Genomic DNA, 13,497 nt, shown 5'->3' with positions numbered 1-13,497 from the left:
ACGAAAGTTGAGTAGACGTGGTGCAGGTCCTCCGGGTAAACCAGGTGCTGGATTCAAAATTACATCGGACGGTCATTACGACTTGGAACGAAAACGACTGAGCAACGTTGGCGAGCCAGTAAATGCTCGAGATGTTGTAACACTCGATGCATTCAGTAAACACATTCATTCTATAACTCATAGTGTGACTCATACAACGAATCAAAAGTGTGAATCGAATGTGGCGGCTGCAGAAAAGCGTGTGAGAACCGAGCTCGCCCATCTCCGTGAAGAAATTGATAATATAAAGAGAGAAATCTCAGAACTTCATGATGATATGAAGTTTTTACGAGATCATCTAATGATAAGTCAGTGAAAAATCCTCCAGACTCTTATCTTCTGCAATTGATGAGGACCGTGGGGGGTGAGAAGAAAAAATGAGTGAAAAGAAGCTTGCGGTGGTTGAAGAACTGCATAAGCCAGCTCGGCGGAATTATCCACGTCGACATGTGGATATACGCGGCCTGGATGAGACTTGGCAAGCTGATCTTGTAGATATGTCTGCATATGCACAACACAACTCCAACCATAAATTTCTCCTCACCGTCATCGATATATTCTCCAAATTCGCCTGGGCCGCACCGTTGAAGAGTAAAAGTGGAAAAGATGTGAGTGCTGCAATGGAGTCGATTCTCAGCAAAGGACGCATACCGAAAAATATTCACTTCGATCAAGGAAAAGAATTTTATAATACGAACTTTAAGGCTTTGATGAAAAAGTATAATATACACTTGTATTCTACATTTAGCAACTTGAAAGCATCAATTTGTGAGCGCTTCAATCGTACACTTAAGAATAAAATGTGGATTCAATTTAGTTTTCGCGGAAACTGGAAATGGATCAATATTCTCGATACATTAATTATAAAATATAATGATACATTACATCGTACGATAAAAATGAAACCGAAAGATGTGAATACTACGAATGAAAAACGACTGTTGCGTAACGTATACAATAGATCCGAAGTTGGAAACGAAGCAAAATTTAAAATCGGTGATAAAGTGCGCATAAGTAAATTTAAGAATGTATTCGAAAAAGGTTATACACCAAACTGGACAACGGAAATATTTACAATATATCGAGTTAGAAAAACTAATCCAGTTACTTATAATATAAAAGATCATCAAGATGAGCCGATCGCCGGTGGTTTCTACGAGCAAGAGCTGCTTCGAGCGAAAAATCCCGACATATATCTCATTGAAAAAGTGTTGAAGAAGCGTGGCAGTCAGTTGTTTGTGAAATGGCTAGGTTTCGACAATACACACAATAGTTGGATAAGCAAGGATGATCTATGAATAAAGAAAATGGAGAAGGAAACGTTTCGACTCTGTGTTTTTTTTTTATGACCACTCCCTATACATGCAGCGGAGCTTGAAACATAGCAGGTATAAGAAAAAAAAGGACACATTGAGCTTGGTCGGAGATTTTTTTTTTTTTTTATTTCACTTCCAATGTACAAACTCTCTCTCGCTCTCACCCACTCATACTTATTTACATCGCTTTCAAAGACATTATGGAATGTCACGATGACCCCATGGCAAAGTATTCACTGTGCCAGGAATAATGTAGCGCTTGTCGTCATGCGGACTTAGAGCTATTTTTGTTTCCTTAATAGTATATACATTGTGTAAAGTAGATCTAATCGATGCTTGAGTGCGTTTCATCTCAATTTCCTCATTCAAACATTTAGTATAATCGTCGAAAGTTATAGTTCGCGCTACAACATTACTACTAACACCCTTGGCTTTTTTTACATCATTCTTACCTAAAACTCGTGTTGCGTACATTTTTGATCTAAGTCCCACGAATTCGGTCATAATAGCCCCGTTATTCTCATCTTTCATGAGACCGGGTACTTTTTTATTAACTAGCGGTATATTATATTTATTATCGATGGGATAATCGCTTGTATCATACTTATTAAGATTGTTCTTCATATCATTATATACATCATCACATTCAATGTGATATATTAAACTATCGGTGTCAGTGTACAATATTTTACATTTATTCTGATATATCGGAGACATGAATTCGTGATGAAACTCATACAAACATGTTTTCGATATATCTAGAATTGACATTCCAACGTATATCGGCTTATTAAACTTGACCTGCAAGTTCCGTAGCTCTACAGCAATTAAATTTTCAGCGAAAATACTACGGCTATGAAAGTTGGGTTTCGCAATCATGGCTTCGGCACCAAATCTTCCTGCCCATTCCGTCAAAAGTTTCACTTGAACATGACTTCGAACATCTTCCATCGTTTTCCCAAAAACCGCATTGTTCATTAGTTTAAACAGATTTTTTTCAAACTCATTCTTGGCATTTGTTCGAAACTGGGTATTCAGGTCGATATATTTCTGAAGCCATGATGATTGCCTAAATTTCAAAATCCGATGTATTTTCATGAGTTTTACACCGTGTTTTAAGCATTGCTGTAATGCGCGATAGTGAATGATGTACCGCTTTTTCGCCTGCAGTGAAGCAATGAGCTTCTCGTGCTGTTTACCCGGAGGTTTTTCGTGGCTCGGACAGAATGGTAAATCACTATGGATATCATGTAGGTCTTCTGGATATTCTAAATCGACCTCAAGCAGATAACCATGTGTACCATTCAATGGAATCGATTCTACATCGAAATTCTCAACATTTTCAATAAACTCAAACTGATCGTAGGGCAATGCTTGGCTCATTGCCCATCCATATAAATTATTAACATCATAATACATTAAAAACGTGGACGGTTCTGATGGATCATACGATGGCATGTATTTATTATTGGCGCGGGCATATCTACCACTGCATTGGCTTAGACCCCCCCGAATGCCCCTTTCTACAAATAAGACCATGTCAATATCTGTGAGCAATTCGAATCTGATCTTTGTGTATCGCATCATTGCATCCCAGGTGTATCCAGGAAGTGTATAATAATATGCGGGATCAAGACCGTAACTTTTCAAACAGGTGTTACGAAAGTTTTCAAAAATGTCAGCTAGTAATAAAACATCGGTTTTCAAATACAAATCACTGTATTCGCCAAGCGTTTGAGTGGAAAACCGCTCCCAAACGGTTAAAGCATGAGCATACTCACTTTCCGATACCGTTGAATCGGTTAAAGAACTATAGAATGATTCTCGCGGTGGAAGTGCCGTTTCCTCCAGTCTGTCAAAACTATCGATGTACTCGTATGGGAATACACCTTTTCGCGTTAGCAGATTGAAGTTATCGGTATCTCGGAATTCAGATTTTAAAACCGTGAGTTGATCATGAGTCAAGAAAGATGCCAATTTATCAAGACTTGTGTTCAGAAATCTATATGAATCAATGAAGCGCAACTTAATATTTTTCCTATAATCCTTCGAAGTTATAACGGTTTTCGAAAAAGAAATATACTTTTCTTTCGTTATGGGTAGTAAATCGGTTTTTCCCTCAAACGCTGTAGCTACTTCTTTTATAATAAAATGAGCATCATAGCCCGACAAATTATGGAAAACTATGGGGATGAAGAATGATTCTTGATATTTTAAATTACAGTCCTGGTGCGCTGGACCTCTGAATTTGCCTGTTAAATGGCAATGATCGCGTACTCGAACATCATACTCTACGAATGATTTCTCACAGATATGACATTCCTTATTTTCTCGGAATTTTCGCCATTCTTGAGGAGTCAATTCATTCATCGGAATAATGGTATATAAAATGGTTGCTACTTGTTTCGCCAATTGTTCTAATCTACGTACGAACCATTGAACGCAGTCCTCGCCCCGATGTGTGTGATACCCTGACAATGATTCGTCATACGAGCAGTTGACGTAGTATCCCACGCTGAAGACTTGGTGATGTTGATATTTATTGCGGTCCATATCTTCAGCCGTGGTTTTTTTCAAAATGCACTCGAGGTCGGCATACACGATAAACGGTAGAAGCTCCTTTCGATTCACGTTCTTGAATTCCAACCATTTGTCATGTGCGTTCGGCAGCAGAATCGCGCAATTATTCATCTCGCCACAATCCACCTCATGTGATTGGAGCTTCTCATGAGATGAAAAATAATGCAGGCATCTATGAATGAGCAGAAAAAAGAAACATTTTTTTTGATTACCCACAAATCTTTATTATATTTTTAAAATCTTTATATATAGTAGTATACTGATATCACTTACCGATCACAGATGTATTTTCGACCATTGTGAGTATTCAGTTGCTTGCTCACTAAATGGGAAAGATTTTTAATCCATGCGAAGTGTCCCACATTTGTACCCATCACATCTTCTATGTACAGCAAATTGATGTGTCGCTCCCTTTTTTGTTTACTCAATCGAATAGGTTGAACAACATCATTCGGTGCACTATATATATTTATCGAGAGATTGTTGAGGCTCTCAAATTTATTTATTTGATCTAAAGTCATGGGGAAGTTGATACCCGCAAGATTTAAGATCGTTGAGTAGTGTGGATATGATGATGAGCGATCACTATGATTGGCGGCGGGGTGGAGGGCCGCAACGATCGCCCAGCCGAAACACGCGTTATCATTAGATTTCACATTGATCACTGCTTTTTTCAATCTAATGTGTTTTGATAATGTTATATGACAACCCGCACGCATAGAATTATATTTATTAATGTTCACAGTTAAATTCAAAATTGAACTTAATGTCCAACCACTATCACTTTCTTGAAATTCATCGAGGGATTTTAGCGTTGGCTCAACAACATGATTTCGATACCATTCGCTTATATCACATGTTTCGAGCAGTGCAACTGTCTTTGTAATTATACTTTTATTTGCATACCTGCCATTCACCGTGAACTCGCCATTAAATTCGGTATTAACTTTTATGCTGCTATGTTTGGAAATATTGTCCACCACTTGCAATGCCACCAAGTCGTATGAGTCTTGAAGGAATTTTCGTGGATCGATGTAATTTTTATTAATTACAGCACCGGTTAGCACACGATTTCCAAACGCTGTGTCGACTTCACACCACACCAAGTTTCGATCATTTAGCCCATCACCCGTGTGAATGAATTGGGAACGGGTTGTTGTTTTCAAAGTTTCTAAACGTATAATTCGCGCAATTAATGACCGTTGTGATGCTATATTCAATCGAGCACGTTTGGAAGAATTTTCGCCACTCAACGATGCGATAAACGCATCACACTGTTCTTCCCACGCAATATATTCTTCCACCGATTGTAACGAAGCCGCACGATCACTTAAAAACTTTTCCATATCATCAACATCATTGACGTCTGCCATGGTGATGAGGAGAATATGAAACTAAACTTCGATGTGGACTCGAAGAAAACTCGATCCCGAATGTCTCGATTTTTGAAATCATCTCGACAAAATTAACATCATCCCTCCAAACTTTTTCCCAATAGTCAACTTTTTTCTAGGAGAGGGGGTGTATATGAGAAGTGTATATGTGAGGGTTGAAACCTGTCGGCATTTCTTTTACATATTCCCATGATTACTCTAGATCGATGTTAGGAAAAAAATGCGGGTGGGCGAAGATTTTTTAAGAGGAAAAACTTAAGGACATCTTTTGCGGAAACAATGGGTCAATCATGAACAAGCAGGTGCATGCACTCCTGTCGATTATAGCGTGAAAGTCGGTCCCTAACTCAAAGACATCTTTATTACTTTAACGTTTCGTTACACCCCCACGGATCGACATCTTTCTTTTAAACTATCCTTTTACCAAGTATGATGTAAGAATCGAATATACGAAGATGACAATCTATTAGTAGGTATTTCTTCGAAATGATAATATCAGTAACCAAGCTCGGGAAAAATTGTGGGTGGGCGGCTATTCGGAGAAAAAACCTAGGGGACATCTTTTTCGGAAACAATGTCGTGTAAATGCAGGTGCTCCTGACTTTACCATACCGTGAAAAAGCCTTTTTGCCAAAAGACTTAATTAAAGACGTCATGGATGACGATCGAATTTCTTTCCAGAGTTTCACGAAAAACCCAGAGGACATATTTTTCGGGAACAATGGACCAGTCGTGGGAATGCAGGTGCTAGTAATTCTGAATCTTGGAAACGTACAAGTCGGTTCCCCCTTTTTTTCATGACTTAAATTTAATTAGGAAACGTCATGGTCATCTTGCAATGCTCGAGACAAATCTCTCGTTTCGGAGGTCATAAATCCTATACTTTATTACTACCGCACAGGTTGCTGCTGTTTCTTAGGGATGAAGCCATGATTGACTTCTCCTTTGAAAAAAAAACCCTGTGTGAAAGTTCATGTGAAAAAAAAAAAAACCATTGTTCAAAAACTCTTGCTAAAAGTTATAAATTTTATTGTCTCACTCCCTCTCTCGCACCCTCCACTTGACCATTACCCATCCTCTCACTCCGCGTCGCCACTACCCTCATCCTCTCTCTGACCATTCCCTCCACATACCTCCGAGTTCCCCCTCCATACCCTGCAACAGACCCCGCGCTCCTCCGTCCCCGCACCCCCCTGAGATTCCCATCTCCTTCACGCACCTCCGAATTCCCCCTCCACACAGCTCACCCTGCCCCGCAACAGACCCCGCGCTCCCCCGTCCCCGCACCCCCCTGAGATCCCTGGTCCAGCTCTCTCCTAGCTTCTCTACTAGAATGGTACTCTGAATGTAAAAGCTCTTCTTCGGTTTTACTATGGTAGCGTGTGGAGTACGCTAAACTGTACAACGTAGTAAGCGCTCTCTGCGCTGCTGAATCTTTTCACAATGATTTAACGGATTATCGTCTAACTGACGTTCTGCGCTAATATATTTCTCGTCTAACCGACGCTCAAAAGAAAGTCTTCTCTATACAAAACTATGCCTAACCGGCGTCTCTAAACTTCCGCGTAAAGACAACAATATATATACGTCTTCCCGACGTCTCTCCAAAATCTATTCTCTGCGTAAAAACAATACGAGTAGTATGTGGGCCACTATGGCGACCCCCACTCCCATCCCCACTCCTACCCCCACTCCTCGGCCTCCCCTGCCAGCTCGATTTTTTCGAGTGGTGGGGGGAGGTGACGGAGGTGGGGTGGGTGTGGAGGTGGGGTGCGTGGAGCCGTCATAGTAACCCATATGTTTTGTCATTTTATTAATTTTCAAACCGAAAAAATCAAAAACTCACCATTTCGGTGCAACCGCTTTTTTCTGCGCCTTGTTCATGATTTAGCCAGAGTCCGTTTTATTTTTACACGCACGTACACACACACACACACACACACACACACACACGCGCGCGCGCGCGCGCGCGCTCCTCTTCGGTGTCGTCGTATCCCTCATCGCCAAACAAAACGTCATCGGGGTGCACGACATTCTGAATAATCTCGGTTGTTATATCGCGTTCTTCGACGGTATCGGAGAGCAAAACACTAAGATGTTCACCATCTATATGCGTGACCACCTGGGTTTTAAAAAAATGTCCCTCGCACATCGCGGAAAGAGCGCGCGTCACGTATTCATGCTCACAATAATTGAACAGACCTTCAATAGCGCACTCTATAAGAAGCGCCGGTATGACGGTCAAAAGCGTTACGGGTTCATACAAACTGTTCATATCGTAAAAGGCGCTCTCGGCGAAATCCACGAGATAGACCTCGACGCATCCGTAGCTGTCAATATTTATGACTTCGCCACGGTATACTGCAGGGCTCCAGGGCGTCGACACAACACAGTTCACACCCGCTTTGATTTCGCGAGCACTCAGATGCGTCCCAGCTTTGAGGTCCCCATAGTACTGCTGTATGAGGAGCGTGTAATGCTTCAGCGTTTTCTCCAAAGCTCGTGTGCGGATAAATACACTTCGGGTGTTATTTACTAACACGACACGGCAGCGGAAAAAATTCTCGATGAACAAAAAATCTAGAGTGGCGGCAGCGACTCTGAGACAAGTACATTTATAACAACAACATGACATGACGAGTTGCTGCCAGAGACTCTTTACCGGAGCGATAGCGTTTCCAATTGTTTTCGAAAATTTTCAAAATTTGTTTCTTTAATAATTAATTAACTATAGTATTCCAGAGAATATTATAAGTTAACGTATTTTTTATTTTTTTTTTCTTTCGATCGCGACCTCTTCGAACTCTGTAGCTTAACGCGTTGAAGAGATATTAATTATTTATTTTTTAATAGCATCAAAAAATGGGTCGGATTTTCGCACACATTTTTGATGTTTATTTGTTTTTTTTTAGTGACAAATCTGGTGCCATAATACATTTTATATACCTATATATTTTTTTTCTGGTGCCATAATACAAGTATATACTTATATATATTTCGTGATATGACGTATGGTGTGTTGTTAAATGAATGAGGTTATAAAGATCGCGTTTGACAGTTCTCTGTAGTATAAGTATATGTTATGACGATATTTTCCGTCACTGCTGGCTGAAATGAGGAGGAGCGGGGGGGGAGAGACAAATTAAATAAATAATAAACCGAAATTCAATTATAGAAAAAGAAAGGTAACAAAACTTGGCTTTATTTCGTGGGTGATTGTCTTGGGCGCCAGTTAAATTTTATAATAAAAATTAACAAAAATAAATCTCTTTGGGTCTCGAATGTTAACAACAATTACGTCTAAAGCGGGGGAAAATGTACAAAACGGGGCTAGCTCGGAGGGAGAAAAAGAAAACGGGGAAAAATGGCTCAACGCTTTTGAGACTCACTATCTTCGGGTCGACGGGCACCTGTCGCTCAGGCGTCTTATAATACCCGTGAATTTTACTGGCGATACGCAAAAAAAAAGGAAGAAAGAAAAGGGGCGATTTAATACGGGGGACTAGGCGCGGAGCTAGTGCGAAACGGCGAAAGGGGGGGGGGATGAATGCGACACTCACAGAATAATGAAAGAATTCGCGACACTCCCGGGATCGGTACGACAACAGTCAAAAAAAATAATAAAAAAGAAGGAAACGCAAATAATTCGACTAGTGTTCAAAATGCCTCGGGATCACGGAGCACTGATCTACTGGGAAACACCGGGGCGGATTCACACGCGAGCCACGCGGTCTGTCGTACGCGATCACGAGGGGTCGGGGAAAAGGGCCGCTGCCCACGCGCACTTCACTAATTAATTCCTTAGAAATCGACACCACCACAGCACTTTTTATTAGGGCGGATAATCGGGCGAAACCGGGGCGAATTGAAATAGGTTCGTTCAAACGTGCCCGACGGACTCGGAGAGCAGTCAGGGGAAAGAAATAGGGGAACGATTTCGGCGAGTGCGTACGGAGCCGGGAGGAAAGATGGCCGTCGGCCACGTGTTTCTCTCGTCGCGGCTTTACAGAGAGCAAAAACGACTTACTTGATAGGTCGAAGACGACAATCGAAAAACAATCCGGTATCGACAATCCAACAATCAATCAATTCAATAATCCGGGGAAAAGCTCTGGTCGTCGTATAATTTCGCTCGTAATAATTGAGTTCGCTGGGGAAATACGGAGAGCCACGGTACGCACGCCGAGTCGTGAAGAAGTGATGTCTCCTGCCGGCTTCCGCAATCTTCTTCCTTGTTGCGCAATGTTGATCGATAATTAATCGATGCGCGCGTCGATGGGAGGTCCAATGGCGATAAGTTATTCCGCGCATCGCGGAGTATTCGGTGGCAAGGGGCAGGGCGGGGAGAGGAACAGGGCTTGAACTCGGGGCTGGATTGGCGTGTGGTGTGGTGACGTCACGACACTTAATAGATTCTTGATCCTCGGTGTGGCGCCTCTCGTCACGGGGCTGATTATAGGCGCCACGGTGGCGAATTGCATAACCCGGTCTTCGATCTCGGATCCGCGCGGGGCTCCACGGGTCGATGTACGGCTGAGTGGCGCCACCGTGGCCGGAGGGTGTACTACGACCAACGGCTCGCTCCTGCGAGCGTTTGACAGCTCGGAAATACGGCGACGGAAATACGGTGCAAAGTGACGAGGTGTTGTTCCTCGTACGTGGCTTTTTCTCGGGGGCCCGTGTCGGTGTTCTGACGACGAGGGATATCCACCGGGATGGAGTCTCGACGCCGGAGGCCCGACGAGCAATCGTTCGGAGTCGTGTGGCTGCTCGTCCGAAGTGACGTTTGAGGTTAGGGGCCTCCGACTTGGCTCCTGTCGTTCCGGGGACGGTTCTTCGGGCTGCACGCGGCCTTTAGTCGGTGAGGGATTCATTCTCTCACCCCAGGTGAGTTATTCCTTTTTCTTCGCCTTGCCGATGGGCTTAGAGTAGGGCTACGGAGGGAATTTATAGGGGACTAGGGAGTGTCGTGTGGGTGTTGTACGGGGGTAGTCTGGGGCTAGGGGAAGGAATATTGTTGTGGGGTCGGGATTGTGGGACTGAGGGTCTAGTGTGTGGGGCGGGGACTCTTCTTGTGTGTTGGGATCGATGCTCTCTTCTTCTTGTGGTTTCCAGGTGTTGCGGTGACTGGTTCTTGATGCGCTGGCGACGTGCGTAGGCTTCGACTTATCCTAGGGCTTACTACTAGGGCTACGGCGAAGACTCCGAGGGAGTCTGTTTCAAAATGGATCGGATTCATTAACGGCTAAGCGGGGGTGAAAGTGCTGCGGTGGGACATTTCCACGACTCATGGTGACGGGGTGGCCACAACGTCACAACTCCCCCCGGATTGACTAAAGTACCGGTTGGACGGTCTTTATGTCACACAATTAGTAGACCGTCGTGGTCGTGTTGGTTCTCTGCCCCCTTCGGGGTCGCAACTCGTACATCGTTAGCCAGGGGCAATATCGAGTTTTTAACAAAAAGGGAATGGCGTTGCACGCCGTCAACACTTATTTTACTGACTCTTTGGCGCTATCGCGCCGATTAACATCACAGACTTCACGTTACAATAATCACAGTCGGGGCTTACAGGACTAGCTTAGGTCTACGGACTAGATTCGTTGGCGGGGCTGACGCTGTCGCTGGGTCTACGGTGCAACGTCGCTGGTTTCGGGTCTCTGATGTCTCGTGGTTCTCGCCGGTGAAGCGGTGGCTGCTCCCTGGCGTATCGGCTGGGACTCCAATACTATCGCTGAGTGAATGTGCAATTACTGACGGCCCCGGGGGGGGGGCTCGGGGGGCTTGCCGTTCGGGCCTACTGGTTGGGGCTCAGGGCTTCACGCGGGGCTGACAAGGGGGGCTAGGAGTGGCGTGGGGAGGGGAAGGATGGGGCGAGATGGCCTGGGGGCTCGGGGCGGCCCTCGCTGGGGTCTACGGCCGGCGCCGGTTCTCGATCCGGTAGCGACACTCGGAAGTGTCATGCCCGTGCCGGTCGCAGCCCCAGCAGAAGGGACTTGGGGCCGGGGGCGGAAGGGGGGCTGGGTTCACGGGTGGCCGTGGGGACGGGGACTGAGGGAACGGTCGGACGGGATCTCGGGGTGGTCGAGGATAGCGGCCTGAGGCCGAGGGGGGCGGGAAGAGGGGTGGAATGAGGGGGCGAGGGGACGCGGGGAGGAATACGGCCGGCGGGGGCGGGGGCTGAGGAAACGGTCGGACGGGGTCTCGGAGCGGGCGAGGGGAGCGGCTTGAGGTCGCGGGGGACGGGAAGAGGGATGGAAGGCCCCGGCGAGGGGGCGCGGGGGGGAATAGGGTCGGCGGGGGCGGGACTCGGAGGCTCATCAGGGCTGGGATGGCTGGCGAGGCGGTCCTGGGACGGGGGGTATCGGGATGCGGGATCTGGGGTCGGGGGAGGAGGGGCTGGAGGGGAGCGGGTTGGGCAGTCGCCAGGAGGGCGGCGGGGGAGGTGGGGAAGTCAGGGAAGGTGGCTGGGTCGAAGCGACGGCGGAGTACCGTTCGCCGCGGAGGGGATGAGGGTTCGGAGGCGAGGAAGGGGGCTGGTGGGGGCAGGGGTGGCCAGGCGGAACTAGGGAACGGGGGTGGCGGTGGCTGGGATCGTTTAGGTAGGTCGGGCTCCGGGGCCAGCATCCGGGCGACAGCGGTCAGCCGTCGCGTGACCTCCGCGGTGTCGGCCGGGTCGACCTCCATCGCGGGGGGCGAGGGCGACTGCGCGACCGTCCAGGGGGTGAGGGTCCCGGACTCGGAGGAGGAGGATTGGGGCTCGGGGATGGTGCACCCCAACGGGGCGAGGGAACCAGGAGGGGACTCGGGGCGAAGGGTCATGTGGACCGAAAAGGGGGGGGGGGGTGGCGTGGTGCGCGCGGCGAGCAGGCCACGCAGTGGCACTCCTCGTCCCACGTGTGGAAAAGCAACGTAGGGGCCTCGGTGCTGGGGTAGGGAAGGATGGAAAGGGGGACGGGAGTGAGGGGTTTCCGCCAGATGGCGTAGGGGTACGGGGTCGCGGTCCCGAACGGCAGCCTATATGGCGGCCGGATGACGCGGCGCCTACGGGCCAAAAGCAAGCCGCTCATGCTGTGCAAGGAGAAAAAAAAAAAAAAAGAAAAGCAAACAAGCGTTGGTGAAAGCGTGCAGGCAAGCAGGGGTTGCGATAGGGTGTACGTGCGCAGGGGTAAAAGAAAGTTTAATAAAGCGGAGCTGTTGAGCGAATGGAGTTGAACCGGCGGCAGTAAGGCCGATGGGGAGGACCGTTCCGGGCTACGCGGCCGGTTTGCGGGACCGTAGTCCCGCGCGCCGCGGGGGGGCAGGCGGTGGCTGATCGTCGGTGGAGTTCGGCTGGGTGTAGATGACGTCGATGATGGGCTCGCCGCCCGGCGCAGCCGGGCCGGTGGTAATTACGTCGACGGCAGGCTCGCCGTCGTCTTCAACGGTGCAGGGGGGTTTGTAGGGTTTCAGGTCTTTAATGTGGACTCGGGGGTTCTTGCGGCTGTTTGGGTCATCGATTTCGTAGACTACCGGGGAGAGGACTTTTAGGATCTTGTGGGGGCCTTCGAAACGGGGGGCTAACTTCGCGGCGAAGTTCTGCGCGCCGGAGGAGAGGACGCGGTGTCGCCGGAGAACCAGGTCGCCGACCTGGTACCGGACGTCCTTGCGCCCACGGTTGTAATACTTGGCCTGCCGCCGGGCGGCCATGCCCAGTTGCCTCTGTACGAAATCCTGCAGATAGGCCAGCCGGTTCATCCGGTTGGCCCACATGGCAGGATCTCCGGGGGTTAGGGGCTGAGGGTGCGGGTCTTCGGTCTGGAGGGCGTTGATTGGGCGGGGGTGCCGGCCTGTATTGAGGAAGAACGGGGTCATGGTGGTGGAGGAGTGCACGGCGGTGTTGAGGGCGAAACATAGGTCGCCGAGGTGCTTGTCCCAGTCGCGCTGGTCCAGGGGGACGTAGGAGCAGATCATGGTCTTTAGGGTGCGGTTGACTCTTTCCACTGGGTTGGCTTGGGGGTGGTACGGGGGAACGGTGGTCTGGCGGATCCCACTCTCGCTCAGGTGTTGCGTGACGACGTGGTTGACGAACTCCGTCCCGTTGTCAGTCAGCAGGTACTTCGGGTTCCCCCAGTGGTTCTGCACGAGCGCGTGAAAGGCGTCCCATAATGGTCCGTCCCGTGGCGGCC

At 47.6% G+C, this 13,497-nt stretch overlaps 2 protein-coding genes across 2 annotated transcripts; one reads left to right on the top strand and one right to left on the bottom strand.

The window, feature by feature from the left end:
* Positions 1 to 1,464: 1,464 nt before the first annotated feature.
* LOC122417413 (uncharacterized) lies at positions 1,465 to 10,203 on the bottom strand. Its single transcript, XM_043430906.1, has 6 exons — positions 9,988 to 10,203; positions 9,357 to 9,913; positions 7,532 to 7,929; positions 4,842 to 5,106; positions 4,209 to 4,346; positions 1,465 to 4,107 (listed from the first exon to the last, which is right to left on the bottom strand). Exons 1-6 carry the CDS (start codon positions 10,201 to 10,203, stop codon positions 1,554 to 1,556), a joined length of 4,128 nt encoding a protein of 1,375 aa, XP_043286841.1. The 3' UTR covers positions 1,465 to 1,553.
* Positions 10,204 to 11,660: 1,457 nt separating this feature from the next.
* Positions 11,661 to 12,245, top strand: LOC122417412 (uncharacterized PE-PGRS family protein PE_PGRS46-like). Its single transcript, XM_043430905.1, has one exon. The coding sequence runs from the start codon at positions 11,661 to 11,663 to the stop codon at positions 12,243 to 12,245; it is 585 nt and encodes a 194-aa protein (XP_043286840.1).
* Positions 12,246 to 13,497: the final 1,252 nt, after the last annotated feature.

Source organism: Venturia canescens, chromosome 10, assembly GCF_019457755.1.
Source record: "Venturia canescens isolate UGA chromosome 10, ASM1945775v1, whole genome shotgun sequence".
NCBI classification, from domain to species: Eukaryota; Metazoa; Arthropoda; class Insecta; order Hymenoptera; family Ichneumonidae; genus Venturia; species Venturia canescens.
Note: the sequence above shows the minus strand (reverse complement) of the source record. Positions and strands in the feature narration are given on the sequence as shown.